This window comes from Erithacus rubecula (genome assembly GCF_903797595.1).
Source record: "Erithacus rubecula genome assembly, chromosome: 2".
Taxonomy (NCBI): domain Eukaryota; kingdom Metazoa; phylum Chordata; class Aves; order Passeriformes; family Muscicapidae; genus Erithacus; species Erithacus rubecula.
Window position 1 is genome coordinate 71,459,401 of NC_136685.1, and position 24,173 is coordinate 71,483,573.

Below are 24,173 nucleotides of genomic sequence, written 5' to 3' on the forward strand. Positions count from 1 at the left end.
ATGTGATCTGGGAACACAATTTCTTGTGTGTCATCAGGATAATGTTTTTCTGAGGAAAAGAAGATGCAAAAAGTCTGTCTAGTGTTCTTTCAGGTTGCCTTACACAAAGCTAGGTCAGGATTTTTTTTTTGACAATGTAGTGAGGATGTAAATTATATCTACATTACAGGTAAAAGAAATTAACGAATCACATAATCAGACAATCAGAATTGGAAGAGCTGCATTTACATTATTATATTTGCTTGTAGGAGGAAACTGAGAAGTGAAGTGGTGGAATACACTGAAAGTGAAATACAAAGACAATGTGAAATGGCAAGAAAATACACAATCTGCTGGAATCAGAAATAAGATCACACTTTCATAGTAGAAATAAATCTGCATATACAGTTCTCATTATGAGCTCTTGCATACTTATCTCATTGTTAGGGAATTGCAGTACCTCCAGGACATCTGGATAAGCAATGTGAATTGTCTGTGCATCTGCATAATAATAAATCTGGAAGGAGAGTGAGATGATAGCAGCATGTTCACAGCATTTGCATAAGCAAATTCAACCATAACAATGTGCTCAAAAGTAAGCCATCTTTAAAATGTCATTTGAAGGTAATTTTCTGCATCTGCCATCCATTAAAGTAGCTATGCTCACATTGCTGTTCCTTCCTCTCATTCGCCCTCATGTTTTGCCCAGATGATGCTACTTTCACCTCTGTAGTGTGCAGGAGAACAGTGCATACATGAAAGTCCTCTTCCCACCTCCATGCTTTGCCTCTCATCCATGAACTATTAATTTAAAATAATCCCAGTGCTGCCAAGGCCTCACTTATTTCCAGTACAGCCCATATTTTTATTTAAACAAATGTATAAAAACCAGTCCTTGCTTCAGATGGCCCCTTGCCTTTGCTCAGTCTCCTGCTTGGCCAGCTACACATTAGTTCCTTCTTTGACTGTCACCTTCATGCCCTTGCACTTCTGTCTTTGTAGATGAAGTAGTTTCCCTGCTCAGGGTTGTTAAACCAACACCTTTCCTCACCAGGTTTTCTCAGAAATCTCAAGATAAATTATAGAATCTTGCTGGAAAATAGGTTGCTAATTTTATTTTCCTTAATGAAAACAAAAACTTACCCACCCTCTGACCTGGCATGATCTTTTTCACACCTCCATTGGAAAAGCTGATGGTTGTCATCCTTTTATCAGCACTAATCTTTTCCAGTACCATCTTAGAAAGTGAGGTCCATCAGAAAGCACATCTTTTGCCTTCAAACACACCGAGCATCCAATGTAAATGAAGTTAATGAACAGCACTACCTTCCAATTAAATTGGACCCTGAAGGAAGCCATGCTATACCTTTGTATTTCAAAACTTATCTCTGCAGAACAGGTGTTATTTTTGCCTCATTTGTGTGTCAAAGAGGCCAAAAGAAATTGTCTTTTCACAAGATGAACTTACTTTCAGCACAAGTTCTCACCCCACCACTTTGTTTTAATGTTAAGCAAAATGAGGTGCACAGCCCTGCAGCAATAGGGAAGACAGTCAGGTTTCTTCTTGACCAGCTTTAGTGAATTATTGACCAGACCCATTAAATATATGCTTGTACTTCTCCCAATATCACTCAAGAGATGCTTGGCTCTGGACTGTGTCAACCAAAATTATTGAATTTGATGTATTAACACAGACTGCTGGCATGGTAGGTTAAGAACCATTTCTTTCCACGTAACCCTATAGTGACCTTCAGTACTACAGAATTAATTTTGACTGCATGCACAGACCTAAAAAATTGCTTGAGACTTCTTACAACAACAGGCAATAATGCCATTAATATGCTCTTCTACAAAAAAGCACTACTCAGAGAAGATTTCATACTCAACATAGCCTCTGGTAATAATTTTTCCTGGTGCTCTTATAGCAGTTGTTTCTGTTCAGGTAATATCAAACCCCATAGTATAATTTCTTTGGTGAGGTTCAAAGAAGAAGGCAACCAAAAGATGCACGACAGCCTTGTTATATTGTTCCAATCTTGTCAGAATTTTCATAAAATGGTAATATCACCAAACCAAAAAAAAAAAAAAAGCAATTTTCTTTTACCTTTCAATCATGATACTCTATTTTTTCCTGCATATTTTTTCCTTCACCTCTTTCCTGTGCTTTCTCATTTCTTGATGTAGCATTGATCTTCTAGATAGATAGATTGGAGGCTACATTATGAAAACCTCAAAGCTGGTGTTATATAAACAAAAATATTTTTAAAATATGTTCATTAACTTAAAACAACTGTGCAATTTTTTTTTTTTACTTTCACAGACAGAGAAAATATTTCCTTCTTTCTGGTGTTACCTTGCATTTGCAATGAATTTTTGTATTTTATTTGTAACTAGAAATGTTACACATTAATTCCAGTTTTCTTCCATTTGCAAAGAAAAAAAGTCAAAATGGAAATCCAAAAATGAGGTGACAAAAGTGCATTCTGGCAAAATAATCTGTACAAAATGCAGAGAATAAACACAGGAACAGAGACTAGAGCTATCTCTGGGTAGTGGGTTAATGATTTACCAGGAAAGGTTCTTGTATTAGCTACAGTCACTCTTCCAAAACAAATTTCGTGTCTCTTAGCTGTTAGGTGATGCTATCTGTGTAACCAAGGGCTGTTCTGGATGTTACAATTCCAGTTTACGATTACCATAAATGCTCTTTGCAGTCTGGCAGTGTAAAGGAGCCTTAAGTCAAGTGACATCTGGCAGACAGCATCCAGGGCACTAATGAACTGATGTTAATTACAGTTTGAAGATGTGGTGAATTTTGAATTATGGAATCTGAAGGAATAGGGAGAACTGCTCCCCACAGGGCAGTGTAAATAACTATAAACACCATGCTCAAAGTTGCCAGATCCATCTCTACAGCTGTGTCTACTGCCTAGGATGTAAGATGCATAGGGAACAGAATACCTTCTTTTGCTCAATGTGTTTTATTTCTTCTCACAGAGGGAAAGAATACAGTTGCTGCTCCTATAAGAATGAGAATTTTAAGCAGCTTTGATTCAGCATCCAGAAAAGCAGAACTGTCTGTAGATATTTTGTTGTCATATGCAATTATGCCATTTTTCTTGTGTGTGGTCACAAAAGCCACTTTATTATGAGATCTTAGCAATTTTTCTGTCTTTTAAAACCCTCGTTCTTCCTGAGATAAAATCAAAATGTTAACTAACAACATAAATCTGATAATGTTCAACATTTGTGCAGAAATATATTGATAAAGAAATCTAGCCTATTATTGGAAAGCTATTGCAATGTTGTTTTAAAGACAGCTCTTATATAAAGAGTAAAGGCAAAAAGATAAAGTCAGCATACTTGCTGGATGTCCAACCTTTCTATATCTTGATCTCATACATCTCCATCAATCAAGGCTGATACAAGACTTGTAGGAGCCTAAGGGGTGTGTGAACCACAGAAAGGAAATGAGATGCAAAAATTTTCAAACTATAGCAGTTATTTAGACTGGAAAGATCATGAACACTTGAAAGTATTTCCCCAATTTTTCATTGAGACATTAGAGCATAGCACAGAGGAAACATAAAGTATTCTGCATGATTTACAGGATTTTACAGGGATTTACAGGATTTGCACAGTGACTCTCAGGCATTTGGAGCCACCAAGAAATTATTAGATTGATGTGACAGGAAAACTGAGGTTGCATTCCTGCCTAACCAAAACTTTGAAGGTACTGTATTTAACGTAGAATTGCCTGGCAATGTGAGACAAAGGCAAAGTCTCACTGTCCACATTGCTTAACTAACCCAGAAATTGTAAGGGATTGTCAGAATTGGTAGCAGAAGGATCTCTAATGCACTGAGCTGATGAATGACTTGGAGTGAGTACATGATGGTAAGAAACAAAGAAACAATCAAAGTAAGTTGAAAATGGCACCCATAACTCTGATTTTGAAATGTCTCACACACTGAAGAGTGGCTTCTTGAGAAGATGTGTGTAAGCTATTCACAAAAACAATATATTTGCCATCAGCTTAATAGTCAGATTAAGTCCATGAGCTATTGCTTAAGGAACATGGGACTAGCAAAGCACAGATGGGAAGATTGCACTGCTCCCTCTCTCATAACCATGGTCAGTGTTTGACAGCTGTAAAATTTTCTCTGTGTGATCAATGAAATTTAGGGTAACCACTGCTGCTCTGGATGGTGATGTCTTATTTATATTAATAAGTGACATTACAATTTAATGTATGCTTACAAGGAAGGAGCCAAGAAACCAGTCCCATTATAACACCAGGAAATGGCAGGATTTTAAAAGCCTATATTTTTCCTTCAAGCATAAAACAGTTCTCAGCAGGAGAAAGGCAACTGATTAGCTCTTTCAGACAAGGTTGCTAGAAGGTATACAAATTAATAGAATTTATTGATAAAAATAATAGAATTAATATTTTACATTTGTTAATATTTTTCTGCAGGCAGATTCTGTGGAGATGCCTGAGTTCTCCAAATATAATCAGGTTTCAAATAAAGGTGAATGGGCAAACTGTCAAAATATGCCTGGGATTTCAGCTTGAGAAAAATGGTGTAGAACTAAGGACCTTTAAGTCTATTTCTGATGAAGAAATATTAGATCAGAAATTGTAGAGGGATAAAAGGAATTTTCCATCATTTCATGGCTAAATATCTCAAGACTGAAACTGCCAAATATTTAAAATTACTTAAAAAGCCATTGGAGCAGTTTCACAGCAACTCAAGCCAATTTCAGCCCAGATTGCTGGAGTCTCACTCCTTTCCTTCTGTCTCCAGCCACGTTTCCAGTCCTTCCTTTATAAGGCATCAACAGCTACAGAGGGGAAATGACCTGGTTCATTGGGTAGAATCAGGCAGAGATGAGCTATTTTTTTTGCAGCCTGGTTAGTTTTGAGACAGCTGGCTCACCATGTTTAGAAAGTGCCAGTAGGAGCCCAACAGCTCAAATATTCACCAGCTTCCGTGAGACACTAACATGTTGTTATGGGCTGATGTTTGGACTGGCTCCTCTCCTTGCTTCCCCTGTGCAGCTGCCGGTCCCTCCCTCGGATGGTTTTATCTAGGCTGGTGTTTTCCAGCTCTCTCTCTCTTGCTGTGCTTCGGTTGTGGGCTGTGTCTTGCTCTCTGCCGTCTGCTCAGCTGTGACCCCCTCCCCTGGCTGCTTTGGCCGTTTTATTTTTCCTTTTCCCCCAGCTGTTTTGTCTGTGCCCCTGTGTTGGCTTGTCTTGGGTTTGCTTTTGCTTGTCTTGGGCTCGCTTTGGCTTGTCTTGGGCTTGCTTTAGCCTGCTCCCAGCTGCCCCTCCCCCTCTCTCCCTTCTCCCTGCTCCAGGGATTTGCACCGACTCCGGAGGACAAGGATCTGGACTTCGGGGGCCGCTGCTGGAGGTCGGCTTGGGAGGCTCTGCCGCTCTCCTCGGCGAGGACCGGCTGGGTTCGTCTCATCTGGGTTTGGGTTGGGGAGTGTTTCTTTTGCATTTTTGTTAATAAAAAAGTTTTTTCCATTTTCACCTGAAGAACAATTCTTTCTGAGCTCAGTGAAGGAAGGAATTGTGAAAAAGAAAAGGGAGGGGGGGGGCGGCCCTTTGGAGCTCTTTTTCCCCAAATTTGTCCTAAACTTGGACATATTTTTGGTGCCCCATGTGAGGAAGGATCGAACTCACGACCTTCAGATTATCAGCACCAGAAAAAAGTGGAAAAAACTTTTATCTAATACTATGTTGGTTTCAGCTGTTGTCATGGCTAAGTCTCTTAAATCCATAATGTCTTTTGTTGTGGGAGCCTGTTTGTATGTCGGCTCGTTAGGTTTCTTTGACGTTTTAATACCTTTGTGGTCAATGGGTCTGTTTACTCATCCGGAGATAGCTCCGGTGTTGTCTTTGATGCGTAGTTTTTGTATGAAAGGGATATTGACGAAAATGCTCATCGGGCTAGGCTTGGTTGCAATGGCTTACAGGAGATTTATGAGAATGTTGGAATCTGCTTCAGGAATGTATAAATCATGGTTTGTGTTATTTATTAGAGGAGAAGCAGGCAAAGAAGATTTCTTGCCTTTATTTCCTTTCCTCTCCTCTGAATCGGTTACATCTTTATTAGAAAACATTCAGATCTCCCTGAGTATTAAGGAAATCATCTTTATGGCAATTAATTTAGTAAGTCTTTGTTGCACCATTTGCAGTCTATATAGAATGAAGGCTGAGATTTCTAAAGGGGCTGGGAAGACTCCTGATTTAGGAGTCAAGCTCGGCAGGAGGAATCTTGAGTGGAATGGCAAATGGGAGAAAATGGGCCAGATTTTAAAGGAATTTTCTGACCCCATAATCTGGGAATTCCCAACTGAAAAGATTCAGGATCCAATCGAGGTTGCAAGCTACTTAAAAGGGAAGTGCCAGGATGGTTCTAAAGAGAAAAGGATTATTACAGTGAGCTGGGCCCTGGCACATGCATATCGCACCCTGCTAGGCACTATAGAGCAGGAGACAGAGGAGAGGGAACAGGGAGATAAATTGTCTCCTATCCCAGTTACACAGGTTGTTGCCAACACCCTAGGCCGAAACCCAGCAACTAAACTGGAGAATAAGCCCCAATCAATGGCTGTGGCTACCAGTACAAGAAGTGGGAAACGCACCAAGAAGACCGATCGGCCGGTGGATGATGATGATGATGATGATGATGATGCTGGAGAGGGACCCTCGACACCTCCTGATGTAAAATTAGGAGTCAAGACAACTGATGGGAGAGCAGAGACCAATAATGAGTCCTTTTCCCTGAAGGATCTTCGTGGATTAAGAAAAGATTACACCCGGAGACCTGATGAATCTATTATCAGCTGGCTGGTTCGTCTCTGGGATGCAGCAGGTGAGGCCACAGTTTTGGATGGCTCTGAAGCGAGACATTTGGGGTGTCTGTCCCATGATCCTGTTATCGACCAGGGCGTGATGAGAGGGGCTAACCCTCAAAGTCTCTGGGAACGCGTCCTGGATAGTGTGGCACAAAGATATCTGTGTGCAGATGACCTGTATGTGCAGCAGACCCGATGGAAAACCATAGAGCAGGGGGTCCAACGCCTCAGGGAAATGACAGTAACAGAAATTATTTTTTCGGATGATGTAACAACTAGAAATCCAGACCTGGTACCATGCACACCGGTGATGTGGAGAAAGCTCGTGCGGCTTGGGCCACCTGAGTATGCGTCTGCCCTAGCGATAATGAAGAGAGATGAGGTGTATGAGACAGTACTCGATATGGCAAAAAAGCTTCGTGCATATGCGGATGCAGTACATGGCCCGACCCATGCTAGAATTGCAGCGGTGGAAACACGCTTGCAAGACTTAGAAGATAAGATACAAAAGAATCATTGGAAACTCAGGGAGGAGATTAAGGAGGACCTGCTCCAAATCTCAGCTGTACAGATGAGAAACCCTGATATCCAACGCAGACGTTCCCCCAGTTGGGAGAGAGGGTACACTCCCCGAGCTGAGTTGTGGTTCTTCTTGAGAGATTCTGGAGAGAACATGAGAAGATGGGATGGGAAGCCTACGGCTGCTCTGGCACATCGAGTGCGGGATTTGAAGGAAGAAAAAATTTCCAAAAGGAAAGCTGCTCCTGTTTCTCGCAGCCAAAGTGCCGAATGTGATACTGATAATGACATGTCTGACCCTCTTGAGGGAACTCCTAAGATGTATGCCTCAGAAAAGAAGGAGCAACAGGCTTAGAGGGGCCCTGCCTCTAGCCAGGGGGAGGCAAGGGAGAACCGTGTTTTTTGGACTGTGTGGATTCGATGGCCTGGCACTTCTAAACCATGGAAATATAAAGCTTTAGTGGACACAGGTGCACAGTGTACGATACTTCCATCAAGACACGTAGGAGCAGAACAGGTGGATCGCAGCACTTCACCCTGGTGGAAGCGGAAGTAAGTTTAACTGGAAAGGATTGGAAGAAACATTTTATTGCGACTGGTCCAGAGGCCCCATGTATTTTGGGCATAGATTACCTTCGGAGTGGATATTTTAAGGACCCAAAGGGACTAAGATGGGCATTTGGAATTGCAACTGTGATGGCAGAGGGCATCCGGCAATTGAACACCTTGCCCGGACTATCTGAGAATCCAATTACAGTAGGACTTCTGCAGGGAGAAGAACAACAAGTACCAATTGCCATTTCAATAGTACACCGTCGGCAGTACAGAACAACGTGAGATGCCGTGATTCCTATTCATAAGATGATCCGAGAGCTGGAGAGCCAAGGGGTGGTCAGTAAAACCCACTCACCCTTTAACAGCCCCATTTGGCCTGTGCGTAAATCTGATGGGGAATGGAGACTGACTGTGGACTATCAGGCATTGAATGAAGTGACTCCACCGCTGAGCGCTGCCGTGCCGGACATGCTGGAACTCCAGTACGAGCTGGAGTCCAAGGCAGCAAGGTGGTATGCCATCATTGACATAGCAAATGCATTTTTCTCCATTCCTTTGGCAGCAGAATGCAGGCCTCAGTTTGCTTTCACCTGGAGGGGCGTGCACTACACCTGGAACCGACTACCCCAGGGGTGGAAGCACAGTCCTACCATCTGTCATGGACTGATCCAGGCTGCACTGGAAAAGGGTGAAGCTCCGGAACATCTACAATATATTGATGATATCATCGTATGGGGAAACACAGCAGCGGAAGTGTTTGAGAAAGGAGAAAAAATTATTCAAATTCTCCTGGAAGCCGGCTTCGCCATCAAGAAGAGTAAAGTTAAAGGACCTGCTCGGGAGATTCAGTTCCTGGGAGTGAAATGGCAAGATGGACGGCGTCAGATTCCTACTGATGTTATTAACAAGATTACAGCTATGTCCCCACCTACTAACAAAAAGGAGACACAAGCTTTTCTAGGTGCCATCGGTTTTTGGAGAATGCACATTCCTGAGTACAGCCAGATTGTGAGCCCTCTTTACCTTATTACCCGCAAGAAGAATGATTTCCACTGGGGCCCTGAACAGCAGCAAGCCTTTGCTCAGATTAAACAGGAGATTGCCCATGCAGTAGCCCTTGGTCCAGTTAGGAGGGGACCAGATGTGAAGAACGTACTTTACTCAGCAGCTGGGAGCCATGGTTTGTCTTGGAGCCTGTGGCAGAAGGTGCCGGACGAGACCCGAGGCCGACCTCTGGGATTCTGGAGCAGAAGCTACAGAGGGTCCAAAGCCAACTACACTCCCACAGAGAAGGAAATCTTGGCTGCCTATGAAGGAGTTCAAGATGCCTCAGAGGTGATTGGCACAGAAGCACAACTTCTTCTGGCACCCCGACTGCCAGTGCTGGGGTGGATGTTCAAAGGAAAGGTTCCCTCTACTCACCACGCCACCGACGCCACATGGAGCAAGTGGATTGCCCTCATCACGCAGCGCGCCCGTATTGGTAACCTGAATCGCCCTGGGATTTTAGAGATAATTACAAACTGGCCAGAAGGTGAAGATTTTGGTCTCGCTGATGAAGAGGAGCAGAAGCAAGTGACCCGGGCTGAAGAAGCTCCACCGTACAACCAGCTGCCAGCAGATGAAACACGCTACGCCCTTTTCACCGACGGTTCCTGCCGCATTGTGGGGATGAACCGGAAGTGGAAAGCTGCCGTATGGAGCCCCACACGACAGGCTGCACAAGCTACCGAAGGAGAAGGTGGATTGAGTCAACTTGCAGAACTCAAAGCTGTTCAGCTGGCCTTGGACATTGCTGAGAGAGAGAAATGGCCAAAGCTCTACCTTTACACTGATTCGTGGATGGTAGCCAATGCTCTGTGGGGTTGGCTGGAAAGGTGGAAAAAGGCTGACTGGCAACGTAGAGGAAAACCAATCTGGGCTGCTGATGAGTGGAAAGACATTGCCACTCGGGTAGAGAAGCTCCCCGTGAAAGTCCGTCATGTGGATGCCCATGTTCCCAAGAGTCGGGCTAATGAAGAACATAGGCACAACAAGCAGGTAGATCAGGCTGCACAAATAGAGGTCTCAAAGATAGACTTAGATTGGGAACATAAGGGAGAGTTGTTCCTGGCTCGATGGGCCCATGATGTCTCAGGCCATCAGGGTAGGGATGCCACCTATAAGTGGGCACGAGACCGAGGGGTGGATCTTACCATGGACAGCATTACCCAAGTCATTCATGACTGTGACACTTGCTCTGCCATCAAACAGGCCAAGCGGGTAAAACCCCTCTGGTATGGGGGGCGATGGTCCAAATACAAGTATGGGGCGGCCTGGCAGATTGACTACATCACACTGCCTCAGACCCGCCAGGGAAAGCATTATGTGCTGACCATGGTAGAAGCCACCACTGGATGGTTGGAGACCTACCCTGTGTCCCATGCTACTGCCCGCAACACCATCTTGGGCCTGGAAAAGCAGGTCCTTTGGAGGCATGGTACCCCTGAGAGAATTGAGTCAGACAATGGGACTCATTTTAAAAATAATCTTGTCAACACCTGGGCTAGGGAACATGGTATTGAGTGGGTGTACCATATCCCTTACCATGCACCAGCTGCAGGTAAAGTGGAGAGGTACAATGGATTGTTGAAGACCACCTTAAAGGCATTGGGTGGGGGATCTCTCAAAAACTGGGAGCAGCACCTGGCAAAAGCCACTTGGTTAGTCAACACTCGAGGTTCCACCAACCGAGCAGGTCCCGCCCAGTCTGAAGGCCTTAATGTAGTAGACGGAGACAAAGTCCCAGTGGCCCATGTTAGAGGGTTGCTAGGAAAGACAGTATGGATTCATCCTGCCTCGAGTACAGGCAAACCCATTCGTGGGATTGCCTTTGCTCAAGGACCAGAATGTACTTGGTGGATAATGCAGAAGGATGGAACAACCTGCTGTGTACCTCAGGGAGATCTGACTATAGGATGAAGTATAGACAAATGTTATTGTTGAGTGTTGCCACCATTGTATACTAGATTCTATGAATAGAAAGAAATGTGTAAGTGTTGAAGGTTTAAGCAAGTCAGAGGAAGTTTTCATATCGTGTTTAGTGAGTGTGTATCCCAATCGTGTGTCAATGATCACGATATGGGATAAGGGGTGGAATGTTATGGGCTGATGTTTGGACTGGCTCCTCTCCTTGCTTCCCCCGTGCAGCTGCCGGTCCCTCCCTCAGATGGTTTTATCTAGGCTGGTGTTTTCCGGCTCTCTCTCTCTTGCTGCGCTTCGGTTGTGGCTGTCTCTTGCTCTGGCCGTCTGCTCAGCTGTAACCCCCTCCCCTGGCTGCTTTGGCCGTTTTTTTTCCTTTTCCCCCAGCTGTTTTGTCTGTGCCCCTGTGTTGGCTTGTCTTGGGTTTGCTTTTGCTTGTCTTGGGCTCGCTTTGGCTTGTCTTGGGCTTGCTTTAGCCTGCTCCCGGCTGCCCCTCCCCCTCTCTCCCTTCTCCCTGCTCCAGGGATTTGCACCGACTCCGGAGGACGAGAATCTGGACTTCGGGGGCCGCTGCTGGAGGTCGGCTTGGGAGGCTCTGCCGCTCTCCCCGGCGAGGACCGGCTGGGTTCGTCTCATCTGGGTTTGGGTTGGGGAGTGTTTCTTTTGTATTTTTGTTAATAAAAAAGTTTTTTCCATTTTCACCTGAAGAACAATTCTTTCTGAGCTCAGTGAAGGAAGGAATTGTGAAAAAGAAAAGAAAGGTGGGGGGGGGAGGGCTCTTTGGAGCTCTTTTTCCCCAAATTTGTCCTAAACTTGGACACATGTGGTAGCATTTGTTTTCCTTGTGGTTTATTACAGAAAGAATGTTGCAATTCAAGCTTTTTAAAACCTTACATAAGACTTGTAAATAGAAGATGTTTTGTGGCAAGATGGTGTCATAGAAAGTAGCAGTATTTCCATGAACATGATGAGATGTATCAGCCAGTTCAGCTGAAGGAGCATTAATGCAGAACAATGTTAGTACTTCAGCTTGTTACACGTGCCATTGTAGAAGCCAGATTTCATTTTTTATGCATTGCACACCTATTTTTAAAGCAATAATGTCAAAGGAATCCAGACAGGCTTGCATGAATTACATATAGTCTCTGTTTTTATTCAGAGGAATGTCATTCAAAGAGATCATTTGAAATTTCAGAGCCATCACTGTATCCCAGGCAACCATTACAACTTGGTTTAAAGAGACTCAAATGCAAAGCATCTGGACAAATCACGAGTGACTGGGTTCCTGATAAAGATTCTCTCAATTCCATCACTTTCATAAACAAAGCCATCAAATCATCTCAATATTCTTCATTTCAGATACATGAACGACCAGTAAATGCAGTCCCTTGATGCAAAGGGCTACAGGAATTAGAATAAGAAGCAGCATAACAATATGCAGAAGGTAGTTAATTTTTTTCCAATTTTCACTGAAAACATTAAAAAAAATTAATCACCAGATCATCTGATGGCAACAAAAGAGGTGTAGTTTAGTTAAGAAACTTGACTTCATAAAGAACGTGTAGACAGTTCATTCTGTATCTTCATCATGGGAGCTATTGAAGCACAGTTTGAATTGCATCAGTGACACTGATCCTGCTCTTGGCAAAAGCAGGGACCTCTTGAAATTCCTCTATGAACCTCCTCAGATCTATGGTATCAGTAGGGCAGTGGAGAACAGGAGGAGGTATTGTTACTCAGTGCCTACTTGACCACAGGAATTCTAAAAAGATGTTCTCCTGAGTCCTCATGCTCAACAATAATCAGTTACATTTTCTAACAAGCTTTTGCCTTTCAGCTGTTAATACCTAGAGTTCATCATCAAATTGTCCCAGAAATCTCTCACTTGTCAATTCCCATAAATAAGGATCTCTTATTACCTTCAAATGTCACAGTTTGTGTCTGTAGAGTTCACATTCCCCTTAAAAAATGAAAAACTTGAGAAAAGGCAACAAGTACTCATCAATAAAGCACTGAAGTTCAAATGCTATGAAAGTCTGTCCACATATTCACAGACCTCTGCTTCAGAGTTGGTAATTTGTCAGGGAGAGCACTCATAGACAAGGAAATAACATGCTCAAAGGTCATAAAAATCCCTTGCAAGATTAGACATCAAAACCCATCTAAGTTTGGAAATAAGCATATTTGACCTTGTCTGAAATATTAAGAAATGCTATCAGTATACCTTTCAGTGGATTTCCACTCCTCTCCTCCCACTTCCAATCCTGCCAGGCAAATGAATTCATCTTTTTCATAGAAATCATTAAAATCTATCCATAGGTGCACGTTGGGCAGGGAACTGGCAGCTTGCTCTTGCTAATGAGCAGCATTCAGAAACCAAGCTGTTTTCACAAGATTCATGTTAGCAAATAGAAAAAATTAATAAACAATAACTATATTGGCCCATCTGTTCATTCTTTCATAGTCTGAAAGAATTACTAATGATGTGCAGTTAAAATGGACATTTTTCTTCTCTTACTTAGCACAACTTGAACTGGACAGTTCCTCACCCTCCAGGTCATGTTACAGCACAAATAGAGATCATCCTTAAAAGTATTACAAGCAAAAAGAGTACATATTTTTCAGAGATGTAGAACATCTCTTGGATATGTTGTTTTTTTTTTTTTTTTTTACTTCATAAAGTCTAAAATGTCTACAAAAAATTGTTTCTTTAACCTGCATTGATCATTTTTCAGACTTGTTTGCCAACTGTTTTTGTGCATATCCTCAAATTCTATTAGCTTTGACAAAAATAAGTCAGATGGAAATTGTTTTGCCCCCTTGGTTACAGCTGAATAAACTCACCAGTCCAAGCTACCTTTAACCTGCATATATTTTAGAAGACATGCATGTTTTCTTCCAGCCCTAGAATCATAAAATATTTTAGGTTACAAAAGATTCTCAGATCATCAGTTCCAACGATTGACACAGAACTGTCAAGTCCACTTTCAAACATGTCCCAGTGTGCCACATTTTTTTGAACAGTTCCAAGGATGGTGATTCCACCACTTCCCTGTTCAGCCCAATGCCTGACAACCCTTCTGTTGCTCAAGGTTATCCCATTCACTTTGATGTGTTCCTATTCTCAGTTTCTCAATTTTGGATAAAAATAGTAGGATAGTTTGTTTTATCTATATCCAAAATTCAGAATTATCCAGATTCACGGGATCTGTGAGGGAAATCATTCACCTGCATCAAAAGAGCTCAGACGCAAAAAAAATACAAATGAGTCACTGTGTTCAGATATATCACTATGACACAGATTTTGGGCTTCTGTTTAATGTTCCATTTACCCAAGTCTTCAGTTCTACAGTCAAATAATTGACAGTCTTGTAAAGTCTTTCTGTGCCATCAGATCAGATAAAGAGCATGTGCCTCTGCCAAACATTTTAGAGTTCACTCAGGACATCTGGGCACTGTGCCCACCAGTCTAGCTCATGCTTGTGCTGGATTCCAGTTGGACTGGATCCAACCCTGGCTAGATCATGGAAGCCCAGATAGCAGGGAGCCCAAAAGTCTGCTATCCTCAACTTCCCCTTCTCAAAACTGTTGCTGAAGTCACAATCTTTATTGCATGTGGCTGTGTGCCACAGGAGGAAACTATCAGTATCTCTTTTCATATCTGGCACCATATAGAATTTGCCAAAATTACTCTCTAGTGACTTTCAAACACACACTGTCATGCTCACCATAGAGGAACAGTTGCCTCCCTTCTCATCTGATCTCTTTTACATTTTATTTCAGTACCTAAACAGGCAGAGAGAGAAGTGTGTTGGCTGATTTAATATAATACATATTTTATTTATAAATATCTATAAATATAATAAATATAATAAAGTTTTCCTTTAGCCAATGGAATAGTTTCCAGTAGAGAAGATGAATTCCAGAGAGACAGTACACTTGAACAAAGCATAGATTTCAACTAAATCTGAGCAAAAGTAAGAAAATGGACTTGTAATGTCCAAGATGCCCTTAATATGAAGCAAGAAATAACAAACCAAGAGATAGGAAAGCATAAAGATATTTAGATATGTAAATTCTAAACAGTGAGATGTGTTAGAAATGTGGTAACTGGCTGTGGAGAAGCAGTCATGGACATAGCAGCCAGAAATAAGCATCTCATTTGACATAGTGAGCTAACTTGTCACAACTTGTAAAAATCTGAGTGATTTTCCCACTGAGTGTAGCGGGAGAAGTACATTGCTATGCATTGGCAAGTAAAGTCTTGAATGGAAAAATACTAGATTTATGGTTTGCCAGGGCAAGGGGATTCCCTGTAAAATCAGCCTGTGGAGTACCAGGTGCAACAAGTTCAGAAAACTTGTTAAAAACAACACACAATTCAGTTAGGTCTAGAAAAGAGAGGAGGGGGGAAGGATTTTTCTCCTGCTACTGCAAAACAAGAAGGAAATCTATAATTCATGTAGAATTATGTGCAAGAAAGAAAACATGATTATGCTTATACATACTTTCATTTGCAAAAATTTTTATTCCAAAGAACATTCTCTTAAATACATATTTAAAACTTTAGAAAAGTGACTACTGGCAATAGGGATGCATATTTTATTATTCACATCTCCAAGGAAGTGTTTTTGCAAAGATTTCTTCAGTCTCACGTGAGAGATGCTGTGGGTCTTGTGATTATCTTTCCACAAACTTTCTTCTGGTTTGGATGAAGATGCTGTCCCTCACAGAATAGCTTCTGCAACCTAGTGGAGAATTTTTCATAAATACATAATCTAAAATTCAAATCACAGCTAGTAGAATCAAACAGCATTCAAAGCCACCTTCTCAAATTTAAGGCCATTTTCTTTTCATAAAAATTATGATATTTAGACACAATGAATGAAGTTCCACATGTCGTTCTGCTAGGGACTGAGTGTCCTCAGCATCAGAGAAAAACGTTTTAAGGTACCAACCTCTCATGTTCATATACAGTATCCTAATATTACTTTCACACAACAAAAATATTCAGTGTCTTGAGTAGTAGTTTTATATCAGCAAAGTGGTAGAAATAAAACAGAAATTTGGCCAGCAGCAGAAGTCAATTAGCTTTTTCTTATCCTGTCTTTCATTGGAATTTTTATGTATTTTAATTTTGTACCGGTGACTAATCTTTTTTTTTTTTTTCTCTGACCTTCACAATCTATGAAAGGATGAATCATAAGAGCAGATAGGTTTGGGAAAATAAAAATAAAGTGCAATTTAACATCAAATTTCATTTTCAGTGAAATTTAGGAGTTAGCTGGAAAATCTCATTAACAAGTATATTACAATCAAACTGAAAAAGAGACACAAAATTCTTCACTCCAATAAAGCAAAGGTTCATTGGTGGTTCTAGAGATACCTTGCCATAAATTGGATTTGAAAATTAGGGAAATGCCTAAGAGAAAATGACTCAATTATATTTTCTTCTAGGTTTGGCCATTCTGTGGAAGTATATGTTTCATCTCATCAGACTATACTGTCTAGGAGATCATTAGTTTTCTAGTTTCCTTGACACACATAGGATAAAACTGATCCCTCAAAATACATATTTTTCTCCCTTGAATACACACAAAGAAATGAAATTACCCATTCAACCCAAATTTCAGAGGTTTTTTTGAATTCTAGTCTGAGCTGTTTAATTTCACCAAGGCTTGCTGTCTCCTTAGTAAAAAGTGAGTTACTTTAATTTTCTTTAACTTTCTTACAAGAAGTTACTCAGTTATATACCAACAGAACAAGTAAAACTCTACTAGTACATTGAGCAAGTGGAATACAGAATAAAAAAAAATACAAGACTCTCTGTAAACCTGTGATTAAATCATTTTGATTTCCAGAGAAAAGCAAAGACATTTACATCAGCCAGCTACATTTTCCACTCTGTTTATCTCTCCTGCTCCATCCCAGTGTAACTCCTATTCAAGAACCCAACTCGTGCCTCTGTAAGGCAGGCCCCTGATGGTGTTTCCTTCCAGAAATTTACAGCATAAAATAAGAACTAAGATTAAAGAGAAGGTCTAACTATAGTTTTTTCCAGGCTGAAGAGGTGCATTATTTAAAAGGTAAATGGCACTATATATATAAACACTAGAATTATTTTCAGGAGGTTTTTTAGGAGGCTTGAATTTAGACACTGGAGACATATGGCCTAAGAGTCTATGACAGGCTGGCTGTAACACCTGGTAAAGCTGCATTCCTCATGGATAAAAAGGCTGGGTGGGAGAGGACCACACAAAACGTGCATTTTAACATGGCTCACTGTAGAACTGACTTTCTCCCCTTCAAGCTAAGCGTGGCAGAAGTGGAGGGACAGTATTGACATATGACAGCTCCAAAGAAAAACTACTGAATTTTTCAAACCATATTAAGCAGATAATATCTTCCAGTACCAGGTTATCTGAATTTCTGTCCATGAAATTCATATCTTTGGGGCTTATTCTGCTTTTGGTCTCTGCTGTTCTGAAACTCTGAGCTCATATTGAAGCTCCATGTTCTGCCTGGTCAGCAACTCAAGCTGGTGTCTCAGTTTGCTGCAGGCACTAGGGCTCAGCTCCCTTGAGCTGCTCCTGCAGTCCAGCAATCTGCTGTTTTAATATCTATCATTGAAAAAATGACAGTGTGCCGAGTCATTGCCTGCTCTGAACTAGGCAAGCCCACCTTACATGTCCAGAAGCAAGCACTGGACCTTTTTGTTCTGCTTAAAGGTCTACCGTATTAAGGTATGCAATTAAAACAAAAAAAAAAAAAACTAACACAAAATAACCACATTTAAAATTATTTCAACAAAGAAAAAAAAAACCCAAACAATAAAAAAATACTACTTTACAAACTCTTATATTTAAAACAAACCAGTTGTTACAAAATGAGCAGAGACAAGTCCGTGCTGAAGAAAATCATGAAATTCAAATTAATCATAAATAAACAGCAGTAAATGTTATTGTCTTTAAGAAAAGGCTAGAATACAAGGTAGATTTTAATGACAAGAATGTCAGGTAATCAGATCTTCATATGGTGAAAAGGGCACAGGAATAGTTAGATCCTTCTTACAAGCAGCAGGGGATTGCAAAGATGTCATTTTCAACTGAATTGAAAATGAAATTTGGAGAGGACATTTCCATATACATCCATATCCATTATTTTTGCCTTCTCCCTTCTTCCCTCAACACTACTGATGCAAACACTTGAGTTGTTTTCCTTCAGGGCACCAGTGCTGGATAGTGCAAAGGGAATAATGGTGGAGTTAAGCTAGAAATGTTAAGCTTGCTCTGTAGTCAACCAATTGTCAAGTGCAACCCTTTCTCACTTTCACTTGTGTGTCCACCCACTTGTTCCCTGATCACATTCCTTTCTTAGCTGTGAGCTGCCTGCCCATATAGTCAGGAAACACAACTATTCATTGGCATACATTCTATTTTTTTTTCCTAATCCAGGTGGAAAGAAAACTGATATTTTAATATATTGTGCAGAGAGTACATTCAAAATATTTTTAAACAAAGCACTAAAGCAGCCTCACTGAAACATTTCCTGTTGAAAATGTGACTTTTGACAAATACATAATGTAAGGAGAAAAAAAATTCACTATGTGTATGATCCAAAAATAGGTATCTCAAAAATGTACAGATTAAAAATAAAGTATAGAAATTTTGAACAAAGTACTATGTTGCCAGTTTTAATTGTTCTGAAACCTTTCTGATCATGAAATAAATTTAAATTGTCAGTTTGCTGTCAAATATATCAGTTTGATTTAGACATTCTTTTGCAGCAGAACATTGTTCCAGACGTTTCTGGGCTTTACCATTGCCTATTCTTTTATTTTATAAAAATATAACTTTCAGCTGCACATCTCTGTTATTGGTTTCACATGGCTAACCACTTTTTCTCTGTTAATCAGTGATTCTTTTAGATAATTGCCCCTTAAGTCATATTATGTCAAGCTGTTTTTAATAGGGATAATGGCCACAGATAATCAGAGATTATTTTATCACTAAGAAGTTTGAAATAAAAGCTTTAAAAAGATAGAATCCCCTAAAGGAATTTAGAAGAAACCATAACAAATGACCTGGGGATGTAATTAGGCAGGTTAGATTGTTAGACACAGGGCTAGATATCATAAAAATAACTCAAAGCCAAAGATCAAGATAGTTTAGAGAAAAAAATAATGACAAATACTCAGCACAGAAATGAGAATGGTGGCCATTATCTGTGTTGCACTTGGCACAATGAGTCCTAATATTTACAAGTAGGAGAATTCACTGTGCAGGAGTTGGAAGTTTTTTCAAGAGTCAGCTCTGCTGAGGAAATCAGCACCAGGAAGTATGAGGAGCATGGGAACATTTTAGCTTCCTTAAAAAATGGTAGGCTCAACCTCATTTTTTTTTCTTATACAAAAGAAAGGGATGTACATTTAAAACACAATGCAAAGCAGAATCTTATTAAAATTAAAATCTTCACTGTGTATCTAACCATCCTAAAGAATGGCAGGAATAATTTACCACGTGTGGCAAGTGGAAAGATTCAGATGAAAACATAAGATGAAAGATATTAATTGATAGGAACTGCATATTTCTTCTACAGAAGAGAGCTTACTTGCATTTCTTCTGATTTCATAAGTTCTCCAGTGACTCTAGCTGTAAGAACACTTGCTCTGGGCAATTTTCTGCAGTAGGTGAGCTTGATCTCTACTGTATTCCAAAGGGTGAGTCAGCTCCTGGCTCCTGACAGTCTCCAGCTGGTCTATCCATGTTCTGTTCACAAGATAAACAAAGAGTATGGAATTGGTATAAGAGACTGTAATGAAGGACTGTGTTCAAACCTTCTTTGGGTGTGATCTTTGGAAGGCTGGGGCATGTCCCTCATGTGCTGATGCTGCTGGGAGTGGGAACCCATTATCAGCACTTGTCAAAATTAAGGTACTCCTTCCCTGGGAACACCCATGCATGCATGCCATTGCATAATTTGTTCTGTTTAGCATCTGGAAAGAATTCTAATTGGAATTTTTGACAATGTAATGATGGTGAACTTAGAGACTTTTAAATACATTTTGTATTCAGATAGCTGAATCAGGTCAGACCTGCAGAAGGCACACCTTGTTACCTGTCAGTGTATCTGTGAATCTGTATCATGCAAAACTGGGGACTTGGCTGTATTTTCATCTGCCCAGTCATTCCTACAAATCAGATTAGCCATGAACCTGAATGAAATGGGATAAAATATTTATTTCCCACATTAAATATGCTCCAAGAGTTAAATGCAGGTGTTCAGAAGAGATTTTGCCTTTGAACTCAATGGCTCAGGATGTGACTGATCTGGAAATGCACTTAACACTCAGAAAAAGGGGAAGAGTACAGATCTTTACATATCCTCAAATAGAGTTTATTTATATTACTCTGATCTAACTTCTTAGTTAATTTTTAATTTGACATGAAATTATTTGTAAGCTTCCTGCTAACAAATAAAAAGTGAGCTTCCAGCTCCATTCATTGCCTACAGCCACCATCTGTCCTTCACTATTACTCAAAAAGAGACATGAACTACTGGAGGCATCCATGACCTCATCTTTCCCTTTCAGTAATGGAGTTTTAGCACATCAGGAGCAAAATGTGAAAGTTCTCACAGATACTAGGAGAAAAAGAAACTCCCTGTGTCCTACTGCTCTTTGTAAATAATTACCTAATGTTGTTGTTCTCTATTCTAAATAAGCTTGACTAATATTCTGGTTATAAGCATGATGGAGAAAACCTCAGCAACAGTCAATATAAGTATTAATTCTCCTCAAAATAATCAAATTGAATGAGTGAATAGAGGCCCTGTGTGATAATGTCTAGCCTATCACTCCTCCATATCCAGACCAGTTACTCTGAAATACAATGCACTGCAACAAAAGCAAGATGCAGCATCTATGTACAATTTCCACCACAGACTGAACTGCACTGTGTTAAGTCAAGGCTAGAAAACAGACCCTGCCCTGTGCAAATGCAACAACCAAGGATACCAGGAGCACTTGGGACTTTGGAGCTGCTGACAAACATTTCATAACCCAGCCATAAGTTACCAGTCGGAGCTAGGTGTAGAACCCAGATAGAAAATACATTAGAAGAGGCTAAACACTGCACAAACTGAAATTCTTGCTTGTGTGCCAGGCCCACCTCTACATGAGACAAATTCCCTGAGACAGGGCTGCCTGTGAGGCAAGAACATACATGAAGCAAGTCTTTTGTCCAATAAAAGGTTTTTCAGTGAGATGCAGGTGGAAAAAATAAACCAAACACCAGCACATTGGCTGCTGCTGTTGGTCCAGTAAGCGTGCAGATTCCATACGACAAGAAATTGCATTAAAAATGGCAAACAAGCTGCATTGGTTGGAGGAACAATCAAATTACCATCACAGAATCTTGTGTGATGACACCAAGTGCCAGCAAAGCAGCCTCAGTGCTGCAGGGGTGGAGTCACAGGCTGATGCCTTGGGCACTGCCCAGGCTCCCTTGGGCACCAGATGCACACAAGGCACTACTTTCCTACTGGTTTTACCCTCTTGCTTACATTAGTTGTGCCTGGAAAGGTCTGAAAACAAAGTGCTTGAAAACAAAGCAAATTTGGGCATGTCGTGCTGCTCTGAAAAGGATTTTCATTGCTTGCAGCAGGCACAAATTGTCACACAGCACAAGTGAGCTGTTCTCAATGGGCAGATATCTCATGCTCCTAACAGGGTTACTGATTCAAAAATGCAAAGCAGGTTATTGGATTGTATCAATCAGCACAGGGACAACACAGCCAGGGAGGATAATCTGCCTTCTGCAATTAGTTTTAGCTCATAAATTAGAAAAAGTAAGTGAAAAGATGTATGCATTATACTGGGTAGGCATTTTTGGTTAAACATCTGTATGGAAATGACAGGGGCTACTATGGCTAATTACATTAATAAATCCATGCAAGCTCTTTTAAAAATAAGAATTATTATTAAAAAGTCACAGAAATTACATGGGTAAGGCAGCACAGTTAACAGGCTGAGAATACAGTGCTGGTAGAACTTGGTACTGCAATAATTCTGCACCAGTACATTGTTCCACAGTCAAAACTTGCAGCAGTAAAAATAAAAGCAGCACCCAATTTCATTAGTAGTTTCATGAACTGCCAAATCCCACAAATACTCACATCTGGAGCACCTATCATAGTCAACCAGAGATCCAAGAAGGATCTTTAATGAAACCCATTAATTTTTAAGACAGTGAAAGCATTTTGCTGAAAGGCAACTGTAGGAGAAAATGATACAAACCAATAAATGCAAAATAGTTTTTTGCACTATTCCCATTGTCTTTGAAATGGACAGAATAATGGACAAGCAGATCAGGAAAATAATTTCTTATTTTGCATAATGTATCAAAATAAAAAATCAATAAATTATGCTAATTTTGCACCAGTTAAGAACTAGGTTTGAAATACAGAGAGGAAAATAATCTCTCCTGTGATTGTAGTAGATGGCACCTACTAATTTCTAACAGATTTTATCATGTTAAAAATTCATATTTGATTTGATTGTAAGCAAACTCAGTTTTTATTAGAGGCATTTGTATAGTCTACAATTAGTTAGTTAGTGCTGTGAAGGCACGTCCATTACATACCCCATAGATCCAAAATTATTCATTGTAGGAATTTTGTGTTAAGAAGTTATTTTTATTCTATGAAAGTATAAACAAAAATCAAACCAATCTAAAACTTTTACAGCATTTAATAATTACAAATTACAAAAGCAACTTCTTAATTTATATGGGGTCAAACACAGCCTCAGTCTGGTGAAAATATTAGTATTCCAAATAAGAATGCTGTTGACACTGATGTGTGCTCTACACATTTTTGACCTCAGAAATATGTTCTACCCTGACGTGAATGAGAGAAGTTTATGCTTTACTCTATCAGCAGCCTGATCATATGAAAAAAAAATTCTTACTGAGTTCTTACTGCTTTCACTGTAACCCAAAAATATTCAGCAAATTATGGGAAGCATTTGACATTACTCAGCTTTAGACTCAAAGTGCACCAGTGTTTTGAGAGCTGACCTCCTGCAGTGAGGTATTTACTTTTAATCTAAATGCCTAAATAAGTGTTCAGTTCAAAAACAGCACAGGTACCCCTGGAAAGAAGCTAGCTGGTAAGTAAAAATTTAGCAGCCTGATTTTAAGGGTTCTAAAAGAAATATTTTCCTCACTGCAGACACAAATTCTTGTGTATACAGATTTACCTGGGTTTCCTCTGCACAGGTATCTATGATAACAATCAGGACTTTGTGACTATTTATGAACCCTCTCTATGTTTTTCAAATCACAAACTGCATAAGTGCAGAAAGATTTATTGCTTAATCTATAAAAAAGAATTAATGTATTTTGTCTAATTATGCAACTATTCCATTCCCAGCATAGGTTTTAGTAAAGTAAACCAAGTCCTGCAAATCAAGTAAGTGAAACAGATTTGGGTGTGTATCAGTGTCAGCAGCTGAACTCCTTTTTTAGAATGTGAATGCCATGTGGTGGTTCAACTTTTATGGAACCCTTTTTTAACAGCAGTCTGACACAGAGTATAGTGTGCTTAGTAGATTGTGACAGAACAATTGAGAGCCATCAGAAGTGATGATTTCTGCCATGGTGATTATTGGAGAGAGGAAAACTGATTTTACATAAAGAGAAAGCTCATGAGTTTAGGATGAGGAGTGAATGTGTTGGAAGTCCTTCAGTGGAAACTAAGAAAAGTCAAGAACCTGTTTAATAAAAAGGACTAAAGCCTTCATTACCAGAAATAAGATCACTGGGCCCAAAGTTGATTGACTAAAAAGCTGGGACCACATTAAGAAAAAACTGAGTGAAGCTGTTCTTAGGAAATTATAACATTGTCACTGATCTGAGGCTTTCTGTTTTAGGAGAAAAACATGCAAATTTGAGAGATAATTTACTCATTTTTAAAAAGTCACATGTGTTACTTCTGATGAAGTTAAAAAGAAAATGTAAACATTTCACTGTCAAGGGGTGAGTCATACCTAAGCTACAGGGAATTCTAGCCTTGACTTCAGGGATTCATTCAACATTGCATCCATTTCATGGAATCAAAAGTCTGCACTTGAAAGTGCACCTCAAACAGACTTAGGAAGAATGACTAGTGATGATGGACAAGTAAGAAAAACAAGATGTCTGTAGATGTATCTCTTCCCTCTTCTCTGTTTTTTCTAGTTTAGGTCTGAGCAATACTGACAGAGGTGGGCATATAGCTAGGTAGCACAG

General features: G+C 40.3%; 1 protein-coding gene across 1 annotated transcript in view; it reads right to left on the bottom strand.

Annotated features, from left to right (window-relative positions):
- Positions 1-358: 358 nt before the first annotated feature.
- LOC306798731 (uncharacterized protein) overlaps positions 359-24,173 on the bottom strand; it is a gene marked incomplete at both ends in the record, with an annotated part of 33,388 nt that continues 9,573 nt past the window's right edge. Inside the window, 3 exon segments of the mRNA XM_079298931.1 lie at positions 359-496; positions 1,127-1,216; positions 23,144-23,166. Coding sequence (XP_079155057.1) covers positions 359-496; positions 1,127-1,216; positions 23,144-23,166 — 251 coding nt within the window.